Source organism: Ascidiella aspersa, chromosome 2, assembly GCF_963924565.1.
Source record: "Ascidiella aspersa chromosome 2, kaAscAspe10.2, whole genome shotgun sequence".
NCBI classification, from domain to species: Eukaryota; Metazoa; Chordata; class Ascidiacea; order Phlebobranchia; family Ascidiidae; genus Ascidiella; species Ascidiella aspersa.
The window spans coordinates 11,065,064-11,089,196 of NC_139448.1; the positions used below are offsets into that span (position 1 = coordinate 11,065,064).

The 24,133-nt window shown below is 38.7% G+C and overlaps 1 protein-coding gene across 1 annotated transcript in view; it reads right to left on the reverse strand.

Annotated features, from left to right (window-relative positions):
- The window catches only part of LOC146163626 (uncharacterized), a 54,661-nt gene that overhangs the window by 11,423 nt on the left and 19,105 nt on the right, over positions 1 to 24,133 (reverse strand). Inside the window, exons 16-36 of the mRNA XM_083381041.1 lie at positions 21,783 to 21,992; positions 20,300 to 20,503; positions 19,454 to 19,617; positions 18,932 to 19,048; positions 18,152 to 18,271; positions 16,910 to 17,048; positions 15,817 to 15,985; positions 14,807 to 14,926; positions 13,158 to 13,378; positions 10,347 to 10,505; positions 10,201 to 10,243; positions 7,849 to 7,985; positions 6,510 to 6,672; positions 5,533 to 5,756; positions 4,221 to 4,347; positions 3,456 to 3,561; positions 2,898 to 3,005; positions 2,080 to 2,284; positions 1,478 to 1,678; positions 727 to 912; positions 195 to 303 (exon numbers count right to left, since the gene is read on the reverse strand). Coding sequence (XP_083237167.1) covers positions 195 to 303; positions 727 to 912; positions 1,478 to 1,678; positions 2,080 to 2,284; positions 2,898 to 3,005; positions 3,456 to 3,561; positions 4,221 to 4,347; positions 5,533 to 5,756; positions 6,510 to 6,672; positions 7,849 to 7,985; positions 10,201 to 10,243; positions 10,347 to 10,505; positions 13,158 to 13,378; positions 14,807 to 14,926; positions 15,817 to 15,985; positions 16,910 to 17,048; positions 18,152 to 18,271; positions 18,932 to 19,048; positions 19,454 to 19,617; positions 20,300 to 20,503; positions 21,783 to 21,992 — 3,232 coding nt within the window. The remainder of the gene's footprint in view (positions 1 to 194; positions 304 to 726; positions 913 to 1,477; positions 1,679 to 2,079; positions 2,285 to 2,897; positions 3,006 to 3,455; positions 3,562 to 4,220; positions 4,348 to 5,532; positions 5,757 to 6,509; positions 6,673 to 7,848; positions 7,986 to 10,200; positions 10,244 to 10,346; positions 10,506 to 13,157; positions 13,379 to 14,806; positions 14,927 to 15,816; positions 15,986 to 16,909; positions 17,049 to 18,151; positions 18,272 to 18,931; positions 19,049 to 19,453; positions 19,618 to 20,299; positions 20,504 to 21,782; positions 21,993 to 24,133) is intronic.

Consider the following 24,133-nt stretch of genomic DNA (forward strand, 5'->3'; position numbering starts at 1 on the left):
AAGAATCTGTAAGATAAAAAACAAAAACAACAAAATGTGTTTAAAAAAACACCTAGAGTGTGTTAAAATAGGCAAGACGGGTGACGTTCGGCTAATAGAACGGCTAACTAGTTGACTGGAAGTTATTTTCGTTGTCCCTATGTAAGTAATGTTAGCGCTTTACACAACAAAATAAAATCTGAAGGAATACTTACAGGTAGCCGACGGCCTTGCTCACAGCGGACCACGTAAGGACCGCAGTGTGGGTTTGTAGGCTCAGGTGTTTGATTTGAACGTGGCCAGGTGAGGAGATGAACTTCGAGCCTACGTTACACAAAAATATATTGCGAGTGGAAAAACTAAATTTGACTATACAGTTTAAACGTATAAGCAAATGGGCCTCCACCGTAAGATAGCAACTGATACGTTGTGCTGTTCCATGTCCCAAGCATTTTAGGTTTAGTGTAATATCTGTAACTGTCTTATGTGAACTTAAACCAAAACCAGAAGGAGTTACAGTTAGTTTATCATTAAAACGGTTGACCTCTTTAAATTCGGGCAACTGTTTACACATTACCATGCAATCTACGTATCCGAGTTTTTAGTGCTAAATCAAAGGTTTAGCCATTAGAACACCCGACTCTAATTTTTACCTTTTAGGAAAACTTGATTTTGCGTCTCAAAGCATTTCATCAAAAAAAACGTTAAAAAAACTACACAACACGGAAACAGTAGGACTCCACTTACCGAGAACGACGGACTGGCTTTTGCCCGGCGGGGAATACCCAACAGGTCCCAGCGCCTTCACAGTTACCGTCCAGTTCCCTGGCATCTTGTTAAGCATGGTGACGCGTCTTAAGACAAGGGGCGTCGTGAGTACCTGGGTCTCCGGCAGGTCTTTGCCGTTGCTGCTGGTCGCCGTTATCTTGTAGGCTGCACGCGAAAATAAGGGACTAGCAAAAGGAGTGAGCCAGTGGTTTTCGTTGCAGCAACGGCAAATAAGAAATGGACAAGTAGTAATGGGTGTTCGAAATATCGGTAGGTTCTTGGTGACTTTGGAAATAAATCTTTGTAAACTGCCGTATTGGTCTAATTTTAAATAGGATAACGGAGGCACTATATAACGACAAATTGTATTAAAATCTTGACAAGCTTTCGCACAACCGTGCTTCATCAGGTCAAATTAGAAAGTCGTGTTTTCCTACAATTTGCCGTTTAAGTACCACATAATTACCATATTTAGAAATAGAGTTAACATTAAGCTATAGGTTATAAAATAGAAGATGTACAACCCGTTTTAGAAAAATAACCACCAAATATTTTCTGTTGTACTGTTATTAGATTTACATATTGCTCTTGTTCTTAAAGTCTACATACATAATTTTAACAATACGCTTGAAAATGTCATAACGAGCGCAACAAAAACTGACTTTTTAGAAACAGCATACTTGGATCATTTTAATGTGACCCAAAAAAGCTATAAGTAAATTCAAATTGCCTTGGATGTCGCCGTTGGGGTACAGAGGTGGATCCCATGTCGTCATAATGCCGTCATTGTTGATCCTCTCGGCGATGACGTGGCGTGGTGGCGAGGGGATTCCCGGGACTGTGGTGAAGGACTTGACCGGACTCGCTTGGCTAGAGAAGTTTTTGAAGACAATGTAGATGACGTAGTTGTACTTGGTGTTGAAATGGATATCTGGCAAAAAGAAGGTTTTAGAATGTTCAAGTTTTCCAATGTACAAATTTCACGTTTAAGGATATTTTGCTTTAGGTGTTCAATTGGCCAAAATAAAATCAATATAGGAAAAAGTGATTTGGACCTTTAGGGAAAAAAATTGTCTGTAAACTGTGCAAGTAACATCTTTTAGTGTTTATTTCGTAATAAATATCGAACAAAAATTAAACCACATCCAGGTATTTTAAACTAGACTACTAGAGCATAAAAAGGCCTTATTCAAAATTGACAAACAAAATTCTATTTTACCGCGTTCATTTATTCATTAAAAATGTAACATTTCGCCATCCGCGTACAAACCACCGCTCAAAAGCAAACTAACTCGACAAGCAGCAAAACTAACACTGTACAAAAACACGCACCTTTGGTGAGCTGAACTTGGGTGCTGGGACACGCCTGAGTGGCGGCACGTGACACGTTGAAGGCGACCAAACCGCCGCTCCCTGCTTCCATATAGTGGACGGCGAACTTGTGCGAAGGGAGAGCGCTTGGTTGGTTCCACTGTAGACAATAGCATGACGCCGTTTTGTTGCCGCAAGCGCCACACGAATCCATGGTGGTCACCCTCTGGAAACCAAAAAAGGTTTTAATTTTGCGATGTACGACGTGTCTTTGCAATAAACGGGTCTGCCTTTACGCTATTGTAAAACAAAAAATTCTCACTGAACTACTTGCGAAAAGCGTTAAGATTAACAGTGAGTTTGCTAAAGCGCATTTGCCGTTTTGTGGCCACACGCGCCACACGACTCCATGGTGGTCACCCTCAAAATCAAAAAAGGTTTTAATTTTACGATGTAGGTGTCTTCGCAATAAACTGGTCTGTCTTAACGCTATTGTAAAACAAATAATTTTTACTGCTATATTTGCGAAAACGAGTAGCGAAGAATGCACACTTAGAATATTGCACCAGAAAAAAGTTCGGTTGGAAAATGTATAGGATAATATTTATGCGCTATATTTGTACACAAGTTTAGTTTCTGTGCATTCCCTAGGAATATACAACTTTATATTTGTTTATGTTAACTTAATTTTTAACAAAGCAATGGCCACTTAAGTACGATTCTAAATGAAAAAAAAAGAAGCAAAGAAACTAGTTTAACATGCATGGCACGGATTACTCGCGCCGAGTAATTGTAAACTCGCTACTCGGTTTGGTCGATTATGATGGAGATTTACTTACCACGCAACCCTGCTCGTCGGAAGCGTCACTGCAGTCGGCTTTGTGGTCACAAGTCTGATCAGACCGGATCTGCTGCTTTCCGTTGGCGCAAGTGAAGAAGAGACCCGACTGTAATATAGCAACTAAATCGATTTGGCCGCAAGAACAATTCAAAGGGCAACTGAAAGTTCTATTTTCGAATGATGGCTGCCAGCTGTTTAACGTCAGAGTTAGCAAATGTTACTAAACAAATAATATTATTGAAATAAAAACTAAAATAGTAGGAAGATTGCCGGTCTTATTAATAAGTTTTACAAGAAACACGACAGTTTGAGGGTTCGGGAACAGGTGACTAATGTATGTTTAAAAATCGAAATCAGAACGATTCACGTCGTGGCCACATGCCAACCAAAACATGCCTTTAAAAAGTCTGGCTTTTTATTTAATTTTACAAGAAACTGAAAGTAATTTGTTTATATTAACATCAAGTTGCATAGCAAAAATACGACTGATAAAGCAGTCGCATTGTTTTTAAATCGACCTTGCAATAGTCGACCCTAGTAGTCGTAAACGTCATACCGTGTCAGTTGCGTCACATCCTGGCTTCTCGTCGCTTCCGTCCGCACAGTCCGTGATTCCGTTACAGATCCACCTTTCCGGGATGCAGGCGGCTTTATTGGCGCAACTGTGAGAAGGCGAGAAAAACACCATGAAGATGTTATTTAAAGAAAAACACCATGAAGATGTTATTCACGTAATTACAATCCTATTATTACACTACTATTATTATAACACAACAATAAATATAGAAAATCACAGCTAAACATTGAAACTGACGACAACTTCCATAAATAAAAAAAAATACTTACGCCACTTTTGTTAAACCAGTGATTGTCAACCGTGTTCAAGGGAACATTAATCAAACAATAAACTTTTTTCTTTATTTAAACCAGTTTACTTTAGTTTACAAATAGTCGCACGTTTATTACCAGTACAGAGGAAGGATTATAAAAATCTCGTTTTCTAGTGTTTACATTGAACAAGCGTGAGGAACAAAACAATTTGAGCCAACACAAATATGTTTTGCAGACACAGGCCCTCAGAATTCAAAAAGTTTGAAACGAATGGATATTATAGGCCTTTTCCGTTAGCCGGATGTTTATTAAATATAAAATTAGCAAAATATCACAATTATGTGACATGCGATTTAACATGTTCTTGGTTATTATTGAGAAACCTCCAAATCGTAACTGCCATAAGAAGATTTATGTTCTTAGCGCGACGAACGTTATGCTTAATGTTAACCCTTCTACAACACGTGCGACAGTTTTATTTTTATCATACCTCCTGTAGCCCGCCTGACAGTTAAGAGAGGTGCAATTGACTTCGTCGCTGTTATCCAGGCAGTCGTCCACGCCGTTACATCGCACGGCCTTCTCAACGCAGCGGTGGTTCGCACAACGAAATTGATCTGAAAAAGCCCCACGGGAACATCGTTAAAAACATGCCAGAACGTTCCAGCAAAGTTGATATTTTTATTAGTGTGAATAATCTCTGTCAATCAGCTTAGATGGATAAAGCACCGCGTACAATGGACTGTGGATCACATGATGTAACTAAATTCCAAATAGCAGATATATATGCGATCAATAGTCAAAAAAATTCTGTTAAAAATAATTTGGGGTATTACCACCGGGACTTCTTCTGCAATCAGCATCGGTTGTAGCCGAGTCTTTAAAGAAAAAAATCTACCTAGTTTTAAACTTAACACACGCATTAGCAGCGGGGATTTCAAAAAATTAAATAGGGATGTCCACTAATTCGTGTTTAATTCCGAAACTGATATTTTGAGTAAAAAAAACGATCGCGCGATACGATATAAATTTTTTAATGGGGTTCAAAACGTTGCGTACAGCGCAAAACATGGCTGAAAAAGCCGGGGTTTAGTTTACGACGAGCATTAATAATAGCACTTGGAACTTGGTATTAGTTCCCCTAACTAGGGTTGTCAGATACTTGGTTTATGAATAGGACATTATTGGTATGAAATCGGACCTTTTTTATACAAATCATAACTTAGCATGCCCCTAGTAGAGTGGTTCTCGAACTTTTTTAGAAAAATTGCGCAACGGTCCCTCAGCAACTTATTAAATTGCTCACGGTCCCTTAAAAATATACACAAAATAACATTTGTTTTTAATGGCATCAATGGGATGGGTGCACTTGCTTCTATGCTATCAGCTCGGCTATGTTAACCTCTAACGAATCACTTTTTTTGTGTGAAGCAATCACGAACAGTTTTAAAACCGTGACCGTACAGCTCACATTGACAGCGCAGCAAGCTGTAAAAACGTAACTCTCATTAGCACAATGCAATACTATGACGTCACAATGGACAATTCAACTCAAAGTGTGCAATAATGTGAATGAACAACTAATCAGCTTGCTTTGGAAAAGTAAGTTTCCTGAATTGGACCGCGGACCCCAGTTTGAGAACCACTGGCCTAGTATGTGATCAACTGCTTGTTAATGCATTTACGTCCTAATTATTTACAAACTGTCAGTCAGGTAAAATTAGGACAATTTATCGTTAATTGTCCGAATTTTAGGTCATCTGGCCACCCTGCCCCTAACAACAATGCAAAGCAAAACTAACTGGACGTGCACTGAGTGTCGCAGTTCAACTCGTCGGCCTTGTTTCCACAGTCGTTGGATCCGTCGCAGACCTGGCTCTCTATCACGCAAGTACGAATGACCCCGGGCCCCGAACCGCAGTAGAAGTAGCCTGCCGCACACGGGGGTCCCGCCGGGGTGGTCGTCGGGGGCGTGGGGCTGACGCTCGAGTTGTGATAGCACTTGGGGATGCCGCAGTACTGCCACCTGGCGACGAAAACGCGAGTTTGAGAAATTACGGCGACAGTTGTTTGTTGTCTGAATCGTTTACTTTGGCAGTCTTCGTTATTTTCAGGTTAGTAAAGAAGTCGTTTTGAAAGACTAAAGTCCCAGTCTGAGTAGTTAGTTGTCCAAGTCTAGTACAATTTAAAGTCCCAAGTAAATGCCATAGCAAGAAAAGTCATTGAAATCAAAATTAATTCTGACCTCGTTATTTTGCCAGCAATGTTATTTATATTAAATAAAATAAAGAGAAAACAAATGGCATATTTAGTTTTCCCACTCAATAATTGACGCAAAAAATCCAACATTACTGTAATCAATTTTAAGTACTTGATTTAAAAGTTGAGTCACGTGTTTAACTGATTTAAGTGCAAAAAAAGTCACTGATCCACCATCCTCAAGTCACATTATTTTGCATAAAATCACTCTAAGTTATTTGACAACAGTGACTTCAGTCAAGCATAATGCCTAAACGAATCCCAACAGCAGGCTAGATCAGCAAATTTGATTCAACCGCAAATAGTCTATTTATGTGCAAATTGGGTACGTTTACATGTGTTTTGGGCCTATTTGTAAAGAAATGACAGAAAAAGTCATATGCACTGCACACATTCAGGTTTGAGCAACACTCTGAGCCTTTGAAAGCGTTAGATTTTCCAGTCAAACGGCGACATCACACTTAGCGTTAAGATTAGTTGCGCGACATACATTTCTGCATACGAAAATTAAAAAAATAACCTTGTGCTGCGGTCCATGGTGTAGCACCATGGTCCCTTGGGGTCGTTGTCGGGGTTGCGGCAGTAGTTGTTGTTGGGGTTCTGGGGCCTGTAGCGGGGCACGTGGGGCGTGACGCTCGACCAGCGCTGGCAAGTCTTGCCGCCTTTGGTGTATGTGCGAGAACCTGGGGAAAGACAGAGGGTTAAGTAAATACATAATCTAACAAAAAAAATGTTTAAGTCCAAAAATGCCAACAATTTTTTTTCGTTTTTTCTAAAACAGAAAAGGGGTGTGAATTAAAATGGTATTCAGTTCGTGTTGAGCATTTCATAAGTTAAAGCGCCCCGTTTAAAAAAAATATAGTGAGTGGTTTAGAAGTGTCGTAACTTCTTCAAAACAGAATGATTCAATTATGAAAAACTGTCGTAACTCGATACAAAACTACTTTAACATAGAATAATAAATGCCTAAAACAGGCAGTGAGAAATTTATCTCGTAGGACTATATTATATATTAGAATAATTCTGTTTTGTCAACAAAAACAAAAGGTGTCACCAAACCAAAAAAAAAAATATTTAAAACAAAAAACATTAAAATGCGTTTTTCTCAAAACCATAAATATGAACTTACGACAGTTTTTGTTATTAGCGACGAATGTATAAATAGGTGTTAAAGTAACTGGTTTTAATGGCGACACAAAATCGACACAAAACGGCGCCTGGTTTAAGTAAGTAAATCATTTTAGAAGTTATGGGACTCTTAAACTGGCTTTACATCAAACTCGACCTTTAAATATTAGGCAAATAATTTTAATTGTCAAAGCACGTTTTGAAATCTTAACCGAACAAATGATATATATAATGTATATAAAGGTGTTAAGCGACCTCCAAACGAAAAAAAAAGAAATTCTTATTTCTTAAAGTTTTTAGAAGGGTCTATAATGTCAATTTTTGCATTCCTAAAATTATAATTTGTGATGACGCTGTTTCACAATTGTAATAAATTACAACCGTTGCTGCCACTCTCATGAATGTTTGTTACAGGTTTTGCGCATTTTACCCCGAAAAAAAGTTTAAAAGTCTATAATAAATTTTGTTTGAACAGATTGTTAGTGTTTGAGATAATAATTTAATAGATGCAGCGCATAGGTAGGGAGCTTTGGTTAAGGGGTTATAACACAATTGTTTCTATTGACAAATTAATCCTATTTTACAAACCTGAAACGATGCCGATTATAACGTTTTTTCTTAAACTATTGCGCTTCGCAGGGCACAACAATGCCCAGTATTACACCCCGCCTGAAACGCGAATACACAGCAATAAGAGACACTAGTCGGCATAATAAAACATAAAGGCTGACCCATGTAATTGATTCCATCCCCATGAATACACTCGCGATCCGCGTACCGAGAGCAGCCGTACTCGTCTGACCCGTCGCCACAGTCGTCTGTACCATCGCAGTGCAAGTAGGAGAAGATACAGCGGCCGTTGTGGCACCTTGGCAAGCAAAACAACAGGGGCTCTTTCATTTAAACTAAAGGTGGCTTAACTGTGATGGGAAGTGCTTTTACGGTGAAAAATAAATAAAGTGATCTATGGGTCTCTTAAAATACAGCCGACGTATGCAGCAGTTTTAGCAATGGGTATTTTTAAATACTTAGATGAATGGTTGAAGTCCTTAACATTTCTTAGGCCTCACCAAAGCTAACCTTAAAAAAGGGTGGCAGGCGGCAGGGTTGTCTATAGTAATGTGGTTGGCGTAAATAGGGCGTAAACTGACGAGAGGTTTTCTAATTGAGGTGGAACGTGTTTGCTGGTCACTTACTTTCAGCTTGTCGATAGGGAATTATTCTCGTTAAGAGCCTTCTCGAGTTAATTTGTAAAACGTATTTTTCGCTTTACGAAGAAATTTAACCCTCAGTAAGAAATCTACCTTTAAATGTGGGCAGTTGTCAAATAACACGATAGCATTACAACAGAAAAACAGTCGGATTTAGTATTTGTTATAGCACTGCTGACAAATAAAGTTATTAACCGAAAACTAAATATAACTCCACTTGACTTCACGATATAACAATATAAATAATAATAATAAATCAAGAAAAGTACAATCGTACAATTAGTATATTGAATTAAATGTTAAGTGCTGAAAACTATTGATTAATTTTTCGCACCAATTAGTTTACTTTTTTGATTTACGGCAATCGTGCATAGAGTGTTGCTAAGTGTAAAGAACCGTTTAACATACTAATCGCAGTTTTCCATATATTCAGCAAACTGCAAAAAAATATATTTTTTTGTCCATGCTTAGATTTCGAATAGTTGGGAACAGTATATAAACTTAGCATTTTTTCTTAAAAATTCCGAGCAGAGCATGCATTTCTACGTCAAGTGAAAGTTTTTTGGTAAATCTAGGGTTCCATCTGTTTTCCCGCTAAGAAATCCAAAGATATAGCAACATTAACAAAAATCCCATTAAGCTGATCCCAAATCGAGTGTTAATTAACATTTGACTAAAAGTTTGTCAGTAATTCATTGAAAATGGTATTTCAAAGAAAAAAATCGCTACACATGAAAACCTTCTTTTTCAAGAGAACCCTGGAAACAACGTTCGGCCTACACCTTGCATGTCAGCAACAAATTTCGAGTGGCATTGTAGAGTCAGTTGGTTGAACCTCGGGGTTCCCGTTGGGGACCACTGGAAATTTGTGACTGTTGTGTAAGGTGTAACTTTACGATAACGTTTAAAGAAATAATTAGTTCAAGTCCCCATCAAAAGTAGTACAGCATGTAAGACGTGTCTATCACGCAACCAACGAAAAGCAGTCCATTTGTTAAAACTCTGTACAAGGAGGTTATTGTGCAAACAAGTCAACTACAGAAATTAGGCATATCCGTCAGCATCCTCAATTTGTCTACGTAATCCAACCGAACAAAGTGGGTGACACTTGAAAAAAGGGCACGTATGACCGTAGTAGATAAATAGACGTCTAACTTTTGTTCACGTTTTTGTGCTAATTTCCATTGCTAAAAGAAAAAAAAATACTTGTGAGAGCGATCTAACTGGTGTTTTTCAAAAAATTAAACTAAATTGCCCCTTGAATTGTGGTTGGGATCACACGAGGGTTACATCGAATACGCAATCAGTTAATAAAGCTTAGATGGTAGTGGCAGCTTTAATTATCGATAGAAGGATTCCCTTTTATATCTCCGCACTACCAGTACGGAGAGTAGTACGGAGATATAAAAGGGAATCCTTCTATCGTTAATTAAAGCTGCCATGCGCACATGCCAATAAACGGGAAAATGTTTGGCGAATTAATATAACGCAACTATACGGAATAAAGTACCAACCGCTTTAGTACGACTGTTCGAAGGTTAGGGTGTTTTCTTTTTTTTTTTTTTCTTTTTCTTTTAACTGAGCGATATCTCTTATTCGGCCATATTAGATTGTACACACCTTACAATTACTATGCCAACGTTGGTATAGGTAGCCCGCAAAACTGCCTTGTTTTCTAGTGACTCCTTATAGCATTTGCAGTTGTGCAGGCCTGAATTGGACTAATAGTTAGAAAAGACAACCCCGAATCATGAATGTGCCAAGACCTGTCAGCAGCATTAAAAAACAGCCTTATATATCATTTACAAGTGTCACCCGTTTTGTCAGCATTTAGAGCAAGCGAGACTATATAAGCACACAAGAACGCGTTACCTCACTGAGCCCGCGTCGGCGCAGTCCGTGGTGACGCTATGACCTGGCAAAAAAACAGAAACAAAAGGGAAAACGTTAGTGGAAGGTCGCGGCCACCCACCTAAACTGGAACGGCAGGCCGAAGCAAATAGACGGGAAAATTGTACTTGGTCCGGTTCCGTTGCAGCCGTATTCGTCGCTGTAATCGCCGCAGTCGTTCACACCGTCACAGCGCCATGCAATCGGGTAGCAGGCCGTGGTGGCCGCACAGTGCAGGCCAGACTTGCACCAGGTGGTGTCGCTAGGGGTCGCGGTAGGTGGTAGAGCTGAAAAAAAAGTAAGGCTTATTTATACTATGAGATAAAGACATACACTACTGATCGTCCGCATAAAGAACAACGCAAGTTGGAACGGGATTTAAATCTTGTGCCGAACACAACTCCTTGGGACAAGTTATATGAAAACACTTGTAAAGCCACAATTGAAACTAAACTGCGATCTTTTATAATTAAACTTAATCTTCGTGCGATTGTGACCAATGATGCTCTATCTCATTTGATGTTAAATCCACCGGTGTGTTTTTTTGCAACTTAAATGTTGAAACAATTTCTAATGTGTTTTTCTATTGCGAACATGTTGCAAGGTTTTGGGAAGAAGTCACTGCTTGGATTTCATCCAAACTTTTTAGATCGCTACAAGCCAGTCCAGTAACTGTTCTGTTTGATACTGTTAATGACAATGATTTGCTATACCAGGGGTCGGAAACCTACTGCCCACGGGCCAAGACCGGCCCGCCAATGTTATTCATCCGGCCCGCCACCTATTTGACCAAAAAGACACGAGTCCATTTCACATACTTTTCGACTATTCTACGTTTAAGTGCCAAAAATTTTTGCGCTTCGCGAGAATGATTCTACTACTTCCGGTTTGTTTACGTTTTGGTGCTGTCTTTCGAAATATATCATTGCTTTTTTCCGTTGCGGCGTTGAAGGCTGGCAAATGCGTCGCGGACGAACGAAAAAAAACGTATTATTTTCGGCAATGTAATAAAAACTTGCAGAAATTTAAAAGAAATACCGGTATAACAAAAAGGCTCACCCTTCTGTGCTAAACTGTTTGTTGATTAACGATGTAACTACGCCAATACTTTGCCTTCTTGATGTTAAAGAACGAGGTAAAAACAGTAAAAAGATTAGAATACCATATTGCGCTAGGAAAAGGGAATCTCATTTCGAGTGAAATAGGCCAGTGTTTAAACGTATATCTGCCGCCCTGTTACTGCTCTCTATATCCTATTACTCGCGCGCCTGTTTTTTCATCCGTGTAATTTATTATCGAGTAATAAAATCTAAAAAAACAAAAAGACAAAAACGCAAAGCCATGACTTGTGTCTTTTCGTGTGCAAGGTATGTCATTTATCAATGTAAATATGCCAAAAATGTCCCGAATATATTTTACGGTTCTTCGCGGTATTGTGTTCTTCGCGAACTTTTTAGCGATATTCGGCGTTACAAAGTCGAAGTATGCCGACTCAAAAAAAGAAAAGGTCGATAGCTGCATTGCCAATAACCTGTATTCTTGAATTTTTCGCCATTTTTTTATCATAGTAAAAAAACAGCATGGCCTTTGACTAAATCTATAGCTTTTATTTTAATTGGTCCCATTCGTCTCAGGAAGCTACGTCATACCTTCAGGCTCGTCGGCAAATTAATTATTAATGGTCCGAGGTTAAGAAGATATCTCTCGTAATATGAATAAGTTTGTCGTTTTTATTACTGTGCGAAAGTATATGTTCTGTGATCTGTGAGCTGACCGATGCTTTATTAAAATTCCTCGTAAAAACAATCAATTATGAGCGTAAATGGTACTTGTGTTTAAGGATATCATCTGTACCCGTATTATTTCAGAAACCTAAACACGAAAGTTTTGGCTAAAAGTACGGCCGACCGATCCTAAAAAAACCGGACTTCTTATATAGCAGGGGTTCTTAAAACCTTTTTTTACCGCGGACCGCTAAAAAATGTTTTTCTTCGCACGGACCAGCAAAGGCAAGAAATTTTGAGTGATGACGTCATAATACAAACAGACTTCAGAAATTTGCTGTTTTCGGTCCAAAAAAAGTGAAATGAAATAAAGTCTAAGTATATTCAGTGCTAAAACGTTTTATTTTTAACTATAGCCTACTCTTTTCTTTGAAAAATAGATTGCTTGAATATACACTACTAGTTCAATTAGGCCTACATGGAACCCCTAAAACTGGTTCACGTAGCCCAAAGGGGTCCATGGACCCCAGTTTAAGAACCACTGTTATATAGCCATGTTCAATTGGCAAAATTAGAGAAATTGAAAGGTGGTAACGTTTTTAGGTTTTGAAGCCAAAAATTAGCCACATTGTAAGGATTTGTAATTCTGTGTTATGTTTAAGTTCAATTTACTATTATCTGAAGTAGTAACACATTAAGTAAGAAAAAAATGCCCTGGGATTGTAACCTGGCTGAAATCTTTAATCAGTTTGGCATCGGATCGTCACCGTTCCAACCCTAATATAGAACTTGTAGCGATACTTTCACTTGAAATGGGGGTATAGGCTTCAGTTAGCCGATATCGGACATTACTAGCTTCCTATTGTGGATATAAGTAACTACGCGGATATTTCCCGTTCCATTGTTCAACTTATTTAATTCGAGCTACGGAACTGACGACGCCAGTACAGGCGAAATATGTATTACTTCAAAAAATGTGTTATCTTTTTTTCTCGGGTTTTTAAACTTTGAGTTTTATTAATAGATAGAAATCGCTCCTCTGGTGTAAATAAAGTATAAACCGACGTTTCGGCAGCAGATACCAGCTGACCTCATCAGGGTTAATAATTAAAACGAGAGTGCGTTAGCCATCTTATATACTGAGAAGTATAAAATAAAAAGACGCCCGACGTACCTTTCTTCATTTCTAACTACACTAGGGAGAAATATAAATACTTGTGTGATTGCAGTGGAGCTCGTCGGATCCGTCGCCGCAGTCATCGGCTCCGTCGCAGAACCACCACCTGTAGATGCAGCGGCCGTTGGCGCAAGCGCGCTTGTGGCCGTCCAGGCAGGTGTTGTTGGCCCCTGCAGCGCAACCCTTTTCGTCCGAGCCGTCCGGGCAGTCAACGTCGCCGTCGCAGTGCCAGATTCGCGGCAGACAGAGGCCGCCCAGGCTGCACGAGATTAGAGTTAAATGCGTTTATGCTATATAATGGAAATATGGCACTGTCCACGTGAAGAGTGGGATTGAAATAGACGAACCCACGAAGGATAAACACTTAAAAAAGAGATGACAAGCCTATTAGGCACGTCTAGAAGTTAATGAAAAAAAAAATATATACATATATATGAGTTGTACTTGGAGTAGGGTTTCTTAACCTTTTTCCTTGCTGCACCCCTTCGAACCACAAAACAATTCTCGCACCACCTAGTACAGTTTTTTCTTTCGTGGCCCATTTATGTTGTAAAAAAATTCTGTGGCCCAATAGTTTAATGAAAGAAAAAAAAAGGGTTTAGAACAAAACACAGCAGAACATATTTCAAAACAGATCATTTATTCAACCGTGCATTAGTGTGATACTTGAGGCTGAACAAAAAATTTACATTCCTTTTTATTCCCCCCAAGCCATTATTTCTGTAAAATTAAATATAGTGACACAAATGAAACCAAATCTAGCATTTTTAAATTGATCTGTGGCCCACCTTAAATGTTCTTATGACCCACCAGTGAGCCATGGCCCACTGGTTGAGAACCGCTGCCCTAGTAGAATTGCCTAAATATGCATTTAAGTAATTAATAACACAGTAACATAATACAAAAATGTGATTTATAGTTTTACATTTAGCTAGGCAGAGAAATAAACTACAGTAGCACATATTCTGTGTTTGATTCAGCATCCCCGCACCCCCTTGGAACGGTTCTCGCACTCCTTGGGGTTGCGAGCACCCCTGGCTAAGAAACCCTTACTTAGAGACTCGAATTGTGCAAACCTCAAACTTAAAACAACTTCAACCAAAAAACAAAGAAAATTGAAAAAATAATGTGGGCGGTTTTCTGAGAGTCATTTTTCGTATTGGCCAGTTTGGTTTGAAAAGCTTAGTGTCTTTTTTGTTTCTTTGAAATATAAAGAATAAAATACGCCTTTATTGGAAGTTGTCATCAAAGTGGTGCACGAGTTTTTGCCTCTTTGATAGTGCGCAATGTTTTAGTAAGTTCATTTTAACGAAATTTACAATATAAAAATACCAAGTTGACACTTTTAAAAGTTGATGGGTTTATTTGTGGCATTTAGTGACGACAAGCGCAGCGTTAGACAAAGCATGGGATCAAATAACACGACCAAATGGCTTAAAGTACGACTTTTTTTTTGCGTATAGTAAACCCATTTATAGCATTATCCCCAATGTAAAGACAACTATAGTAAATGTGCGTAAAGTATCAGTGTTTACTGAAAACTAGTAATAAGCTGTTAAAAGTAAAATGTAAATATCGAAAAAATGAACAGATGGTCGATTCAACTTATACTCGATTCAACTTAAACAAAATAAACATACAGAAAATTTCGAGTGGTTATGAATTAACGGACTCCACAAATACACACCTGCAGCGGAAGCCTCCAGAACAGCTGGTGGTGGAGTTTGAGGTGGGGGGAGCGACGGTCGTGTTGCAGTTCATTTCGTCCGACCAGTCGCCACAGTCGTTGTCTCCGTCGCATCGCCACCTGAAGGTTAACAGTGTTACATTTACAACAAGAGCTTTAGAAGCGGCAAACGGATGAAAGTCGGAAGTCAGTAAGTAAGCGCGTTTTAACAGTTTACGGAAGAGTTTGTAAACTCTTCAAGCTTGCATAAACTCTTTAAGTCTACAAACAGAAAATTTGCCGCACGTTTTAAACAATGGAAAAAAAATATGTATGTTGACAATCGAAACCACGTGCAAGCAATACGAAAAATATCCTAATACTGTCACTTTCTAATGGATACGGTGTATTAAAGTCTTGTATGCTTGCACGAATGTCATTTTTTGAAATACAAAGTTTGTCCGGCACATAGATCACTGGTTTAAGGCACCCGGGACTGACAATTATCCCTCGACTCCACAAAACTATTGCCACTTTATGCTACTTGACCCACTATTATCACCCTTAAAGTCCATGTACTGTGCTCACACGTCCGCACTTGTATAGCTTCTTTCTGACCAAATTTAATTTTTTTATAAATGATGGTAAACTTAAATTTTCAATGCAAAGTAGGTAAAATATAAAAATCAAAGCTTCGATGAAATGTTAGTATTAAAACTCAAATATTAAGCTCATATTGTAGAAGAAGCGTTCAAGAACATTCCAAATAAAAAAATTGCCAATTAATGTAACGCTTTTATCACTTTCATAAAGAAGATAAAGCAAGCTTACCCTGTAAAAAAATTCTTGGACCGAGTACAAGATACACTCTCATAATAAATAATCGTACCTCTTTTAGGTTTTAATAATACTGAAACACATGAATACAAAGCTTACATCGCGGAGCAAGCTTTCCGCGTCTTCCGAGTATAAAATCTCATTTTGAACACTGCATGGTTACCCCAGTACAGCTACAAAACAAAAGCCCTCACTTTTTCGGCTTGCATCGTCCGTTGGTGCAGGTGAACTGGCTGCTTGCGTTGCATGCCGTGTAGTTGCAGTTCCTCTCGTCGCTTCCGCCATCCTTACAGTCGTTCTCGTGGTCGCACACCCAGATCTTGGGGATGCAGTGACGGTTGTCGCACGTGAACACGTTCGTGCCTGTCCGACACAAAAATTTTAAAAAATGAGCATAAAGAATAACACAAGGACAGCGAAGGAGCCCTTACGGTTTTTAAGTCGATCTGCCCATCAAAATAAATAAATTTAGTGGCAATATTGAAATTAACACTGATTGGGAATAAAAAGTGCATATATAGACAATATACAGATTTTAACGGTTTAAAATAAATTTTAGAAGAATAAAAACGGTAAAGCAGTGGACAAAATTAGCAAAACCATAGGATAAGTTTATTTGTTTTACAGCGCTGATTTAACGCGCGGGCTAGGAGTTAGTTTTGCCCGTTTTATCGAAGCAACACAAAGCGAGGCTTTACATAACAGATTTTTTTTGTGATTTGGTTTGGGGCCAGGCAATATAGTGAAGGGCTTCCTTTGGTTGTCATTTTTCTCCACTTTTATGGCAAGTCAGAAAGACGTTTTGCCATTCGTGTTTATGGAAGTGTCCACCTTAGTTTTACAGTAAAATTGTATTAGACCGAAACAAATATTTTCTGATTTCCTGGACTATTTTTCATTACAGGAAGTGATAGATAACAGTCACAGTTTGGCTTACCATCCATCCTAGCGTTTAGGGGACTCGGTGGGGAGAAAAAGGGGCAATCTAGGAACGCGTTTAGCGTTACACATTTTTAATACATCTAAATAATGTTCAAAGGAAATGCATATAGGTTTCAAAAATCTATTTTTTGAATACTAATAGACCACAAAACAATATAAACGCCAAGGCAAACACAAAAGAAACGGTTTACTGCGGATCTTTCTGAACACATACCTTGAGCTACATATAAAATAATTCAAAGATTAACGACTTTTCAACAAGCAAATAAATCAAAGACAATAAAAGGCATTTAAAGACTCGAGGACTTTGTGGTAGCCCTGCGTTTATAAAGGCACAAAACGTACCGGTGCAGTCGGGCAGCTTGCAGTCCATCTCGTCCTTGCCGTTAAGACAGTCGTCCTCACCGTCGCATCGCCACAACGCCAGGATGCAGCGCCCGTTGCCGCACTGGAACTGGTGCGGCTGACAGCTGCCGTTTGCCGCCTGAACAGAACGGAAAGGTCGGTTATAGTAATGTGCGATAAAATCGTATGGATACCTTTATGTGTTTAAGTGTTTGATAACGGAGATTAATGTGTTGGATAATCAAGGTCGTGATTTCTTGGTGGTAAAACCACCAGACTATCCTTTCAAGCCCAAAAGTTCTTGCATGTTTTTATGACAAGCGTAAACAGAATGTTTAAAGCTTTATTACAACACTTGCATACAACTAGCTACCTGGTGCTGCCAGCTTTTCTTCGTTAACATTAAAAATGTACATACGGTCACCGCGCCAGATCGCAACTTGTATTGGAAGGAAATGTACAGACAAACCCACTAACGTACTAACGGACTCATTATATACAGGTGAGATAATAACGAAAAGAACTAACAGTACGTTGCGGGTCTCAGGGAGGGTTAACTTATTTGAATTCGCATTTTTAATGAAAGAATAGGATCGCCTCAGTTTTCTGACTAAACAACTCGCGTTGGACTAACTACAAAAGCGGCATTGGCTAATAAATTTAAACAAAGATAAGTTAAAGCTAATCCACAAAACGAACCGTCCAAACAAGGCAAAACAAATCCAAGGAAAAACAATCGAAGGCAAATATGCTTCAGCCGCAGTAGCAATTTTTGGCTTAAAAACCTAAAGAACACTCAATTTAAGTACCTTCCATTCCTAACAATTTTGCCCATAGGTTTGTAACAATGACGTCATTTGATATCCAATCCGATCGCGATACTTATTGCCTAAAATATCGGGTATCGGTATCGGAATAAAATACGAAGTATCGGCCATCCCTTCTCACAACTGTTGGCGTTATTGGGCACGCAGACCGGTTTTGAAGGAAAACGTAAAAACGTTTCCACTTGTAGATGTTGCTTTCTCAGTCGAACGGTAACATTGATTTCGATCACAAACGTTCCGAATGTAAACGAGGGATCGACTTTGCTAATGCGCCTGCTAGCTCGTGAGTTCTACACATCCACACCGACGATATATGCCTTGTGCCACATACGAAACGTTTGGAATTTTTTTTTTTTTTGATTTGTGAACAAAACTTGATATATAGATTTTGCATTGCAAAACAATTCGTCTTTACCTTGCAAGTCTGCGTGTTTTGATCAAGTGTCTGGCCAGTGGGACACGAACAGCTCTCGGATCCATCCGATGACGTCACCACTAGCACGTCACCGCCGACTCCGCAGAGACACTTTGGGTTCTGGAAGATGACAAACAAAATGAGAACTGTTCAGCCTTGTAAAAAAGTCATTTTTAAGTAACACAAGTCTCAAGTCGTTTGTCCGAAACACTCAAGTCAAGTTTGTTAATTTTAACAAAAAGAGTCTTTTGGGTTAAAGCAGCAAGTAGGTGTAAAGTGAGGTTAGTTAAAAACACTGACTTAACTGCTTTTGTCATTTGCTTAAGACTTAAGATTACAACAGTGGGTTACCAAAAAATCTTGACACAAGACTAAAAGAAACACCGCTATAAAACGAAAGCAGTGACACAAATTTGCTTCGAGTGTCAGGTACAGCTTACTGGATACATGTATTTTAGGCGGGTATTTCACATAAACAATATTTGCGTTAAATGAAAGTTATAATTCAACTTAGCGCACCAGACCATAACATAAAATATCAGTAAACTCTCGTCGGTAAGTTAGGTGGACTAGGAGATCTTCCCCAATATATATAAGTTTTTAATTGGCTCTTTAAATGTAGGTCCTATTAAGTAAACGTGTTTAATTCGTATGTTTCCCGTATTATTTATACTTTTCGAATTACACTTCTTATAAATTAAGAATTTTTTTGTTATGTACTGATAGTAAACAATTTCTGTGAATAATTTACAAATGAGGTAACAGTCTAGTTTTCCTTACGTTTGGTGAGTGCTGCTGTTGGGTTGTCGGAGCGGGAACTGGGACACAAATTTGACTGCATTTCACGCTATTGCAAACGCTGTTCTGCGAGCCAGCTTGAGACGAAAGAGTCCAAATCTAAAACAGTATAAAAGATGATTATTAAAAAACGGGACAAAAAACGGAAGACAATTAAGAGGTGTTTCTGCACTTAACGAAGAGCCATAAAACTAATTTGTATAGGAATAAAAACTAAAAAAAATAATGCATTCATGTCCCTTGGTCTAAGACTGGTCAGTTTCGTAAACGATTAAAACATACAAATAACAGAATGGTGGGAATCCTAAAGAAGAAAATGTAAAAAGATCCGAAATAGAAGATGCGAAAGCAAAAGTAAAAAAAAAAGCAAACACATTGTTATTTTTGGGTTAAAGCAGCAAGTTAAAAGTGATAAATGTGTCTCTTCGACTCCGACTTTTTGGCCGACCGCGATTAAGTCGAATGACCTGACCAAATGAACGACTTATGTGCAACAACACGCACCTTCATGCCGTAGATTCGCACGGAGCTGGACAACCCGATGGTGCTGAGGTAATCCTGGCGCGAGGTGGAGGTGTACTTGTCAGTGGCCTGCAGCGAGTAGACGCTACCGGTCCAGAAAACCTTGTTCTTGTAGACGGAAAGGGAGTGCGCCGTGTGTGACTCATCTGCGACAAACGCAGGGGATTGTTGTTAAGGTTTAGCGAAACATTTGTAATCTACTTTTAGTGGATTTTAATGATTCTCCTGTGTAAAACCAGCAGCCTTCAGTCTTATGCTCCAAGTTAATTACTTTTTGTTCATGCTTTGAATCAATTTTTAGCAAAAACAACCAGCATTTTTTACCTTTACATTCTTTGCAATAATTGTAGAATATGCAAATTTTAAACACTTTAAGATGAGCGGTGTCATCGCATTACCGTTTTTTTTCTTACTTGATTTTAAACAAAATAAACGCCAAATAAGCATAACCAATTTAACGATGTAACAGGTCATCGCATTACCGGTCAAAATTACATAAATATCAAACCAGATTTGTTTGCTTGTAATACCGAAAAAATTAATAAATGGACTTTTTGCACAATTTTACATTTTCGATCAAAATCATGAATTCGGAACTTTCTGGAATAGACATATCTGAAAATTTGTAAAGTAACGCCAGACGCAGTAGCAAAGACGTTTGGAGCACCTAACCTATAAGTAGTGCACAAGTTGCGAGAAAAGCACACTTGAAATAAAATAAAGGTTAAGACTAATTTTTAATTTCAAACCCCACTCGGGCACGGGCATTTCCTCCGAGTATTTCAGAGAGCATAATTTGGTGCAATATCGTACTGCTGAAACACTTACCATAAGTAAGCGACCTGTATGCGTTTCCGTTGGTAAAGGCGGTCTTAATGTAGCGGCCCTTGCTCCAGTAGAGACGGTCGGTGGTCACATCGAGGGTAAGCCCGTTGATTCTCTGCGAGGACGACGTGCTCTCGGTGACCAAGAGTGTCAGGTTGCTGCCGTCCATCGCCATGCGGTATATGCCACCATGCCTTGCCTGGTTGCCTGTAAGAGCAAGAATTGTGCTGGTTTTTGTGTATATTAATAAAGGCTTCGCAGGTTTACTGTATACATAACAATACGATTTAGTCAAGTTTTGGCTTCGTGTAAAAATGCCTGTGTACAAGGAAGAATGGTGCTGGTGTTTGTGTATTAATAAAGGCTTCACAGGTGTTCATAAATAAACTTAATATTAGGCCTATGACTTTGTCGTTTTTTGGCTGTGGCGAAACAAATTTATAAAGCGAAATAGTAGACTTAAGGTAAATCCGCTAAACCTTATTGAAATGCACTGAGAAACTCACATAGATGGCCTTAGTCGACGTGGTTAGTGAAACTTTTAATGGAAATCAGTTTATTGTGTAAAGGTCGACCAGCCCAGTGGTTTGCAGACTGCGTCATTTATTGGCGCTATGTGGGATACAATTCGCGATATGCAGCACAAATATTACCGCGCATTGTCTGAGTCATAGCTCGAACTCTTGACCTAAAACCTGCGGTCAAGAAGCTAAACCATACTAAATTATTTTTGGATCTTAATCCCTTTGGCGTTAATAAAATACGCTCGATTACACAACATTAATCAACCTATGAAAGCTTTAAGAAATAAACATTAGTTATGTTTGATAGAATTCCTTTAGTTTGATTGTAAAAGGCGCGAATTGAGTTAATGATTTAGGGAATTGCAGGATAAACTCATGTTGCAATCCGCAACACTCATTGTACTTAAATTTTAGTTAAAAAAACCTTAAAAAGGTACTCAAAAATAACAGGTTTATTAAAAACGTTCGTTTTACTATTCTTCCTTAAGTTTGACCGAACTTTTAGCATTTACAATTAAAATGACATGCGGTTAATGAAGAAAAACGTGTTAACTGTAATTCCTATACATGTGTATTGTGTAAGTTCTATAAACGTCTCTTTGCGGTTAATGCAGTCATGTGGCCTTCGGTCTAAGACTGGCAAGGTATACAAACGAATTCTAAACTAAGATGAAACAATTTAGAACCGAAGATGAAACAATTTATAAACGAAGGTGAAAAAGAATAAAACATATAAGCTAATTGTTTTCTTATCGTGTTGTTGCTCGCGTTTTTTCTTGCGTTTTTTCTTATATTGTAATACGAGCGTTCGGTGACATTCACCTTGACCAAGTCGATTTAAAAAGGTTGCCGAAACGTTGGTTATCAATTACAATTAGCACAAGAGCTGTTTAATTATTACTACTATGCTTGGTAGCAACAGTTTATACATACACACACACAGAAAGGTGGGAACCACTTACACCCGGCGTAGAGATACCCGCGGTCGGGGTCGACGGCCAGCGCCGAGAAGTTGCCTGTGCAGTTTAGTGGAACGATCGGCCGCGTCACTTTGCCGTCCAACGTCATAAGAAAGATGCTGCCGTTGGTGTAGAAGAGGTTCCTGCCGACCCAGTCCAGCGCCATGCCCACCACCGAGCCGCTGGAGGCGGTAAGGAGCTTGTGCGGAAAGCCTGAAACGTTAAAATAGTACGATCGTAAAACTTATGTGTTTTAAGGTAAGATGGTGGGTGGGAGTTTTTTTGAGGTTAGGTAGGGTTTTAATTTAAGGCAATGTCCCTCAACGCTGCCCTAATGTGTCCCTCAAGACTCAGAAACATTTTACAAGCCTATTCAAAACAGTAAAAATACTATCTGAAAATACGATCGTAAAACAGGGGCTGAATTGCGAAATTCGAATTTTCTTAAGTCGAAAGGCAAAAAAACGTTCATTAGCTACGAATCGGAATAAATACAACCAGGTTAATATCGGGCAGTTCGTCATAACAGCGCAACAGATAATCGCGGGACCCCATTAACCCACTTCACAACATTAACCCATTTCTCCTATGGCCGTTTAAGACGTTTGTAAGCTGGCCACGCTAGTACAGTAGTACATATCGCTCAATTTGGAAAACTGTTAAAAAATGTCGATATGGGCCCCGGGCGAATGTTATCAGATACAATGTCACTAACTTTTGTCAACACACTTTGCCAAATGTATTTTTGCAGTCGCTTGAATTTAAGTTGATTTGTACGAAAATATAAGGCAAGGTGTTATTTTAAGGCAGTATTTCTCAGCATATGGGGCGCGACCTAAAGTTGGGTGGCTGTTTGATTTGATAAGGGCATCGACTGCAGTAGTTTTGCATGGTGAGATTTATTAAGATTGGTCTGAGTAAAATTTCTAAAATTTTTAGAAAAAAATTGGAAAAATATTGAGGGTGCAATACAAAGATTTTTAAATTCTAATTTATTACCGACATTGCCATATCCATGTATTGTTCACTTTAAACTCACACAAATATTAGTGTTTTTGTTAATGGGTCAAGCTTCGTTATTATCAAACTTGCGCGTAGTATTTGGGTCGCTGCACGAAAGGTTAAGAAACACTGTTATAAGGTAAAGATGGTAAACGGGATCGTGGATATACAACGGCATATATTGCCTGGTGTGGTAAAAAGGACATAATGAATAGGGATGTCCTAGAGGGAAAGCTTGTTCAACACAGATAAGCTGATAACAGGCGGTGGTTCCCTCCGTGTTATCCCACCATCAAATTTACTTTAACAAATTTATCAGCGAAACTCGAAATGGTCTTATAAATGTTGTAGTTCACAAGTTGGCATTTCCGAGATTCCTGCAGTCAGAATGTATAGTGCTTTCAGCAGACATTGACCGCTTATACTAACAATACAAAAACTTGGGGGAAATTTAACGACCTTATAAAATTTAAGTGTAATACAAAATTGGGTAAACATAAAATTAAAGTTGTCGGAAACGTTCGTAAATCAACTTGCAAAAAATACGTTGTTGCTTGCTGGATTCGCTTGGGTGTTCAACTAGATCGCTGCTGAACAAAAGTAGGTAATCAGGGCACATCCTTGAACGGTTACAGTTTCATATAGTGATAATGTTAGAAAATGCGCAAACCCAGTTGTAAAAAGTAGGAGCGAATGCCCCGGGCGAAGTTTCGTAAAATAATGAATTGCGAATTTCTGTTACGATATAAGGGCAAACAATAAGCTTAAAATCAGGGTAGCACTTTAAAAGTTTTGAAATGCACCAGACTTTTTCCTCCCTAACTTAAAAGATGCAATCGGAGGTTTTTAAGTTTTCTGTAAACCAGGCGCCTAACACCCAATCGCATTTAGTGCTTTGGCGCATGGGACACTTGAAACAACAAAAGATTTTTTCAGCAGGAAATCATTATCTTGCTGCAAGCCATTTGATACGCGGGTCAACTGTATGGGTGAATCACAGTGATATGAAGAATACAAAACAAAACGTCAGTACAAGGAAGTGGTCAACAACTAATGAAAGCCAATTACAGATAACGCGGCAAAACAGTAAAACCAGTCTATGGTCATAACTACGCTTCAAAACGTGTCAAATAGAAACTACATACCCAATCTATCATTGACAAACTACTTTTATATGTACTTTCTTCCGTTACACTTATTTTCAAAGTTTTTTTTTCTATTTAGGTTTTGCTTTACAGCAGTGGTTATCAAAATTTTGGCTTCTGGCACACTAATAAAACTAAAAAAAAAATCGCGGAACAAAAAAAAACAATAACTTGACAATTCCCCTAATACACGGGAGGGCAATAGAT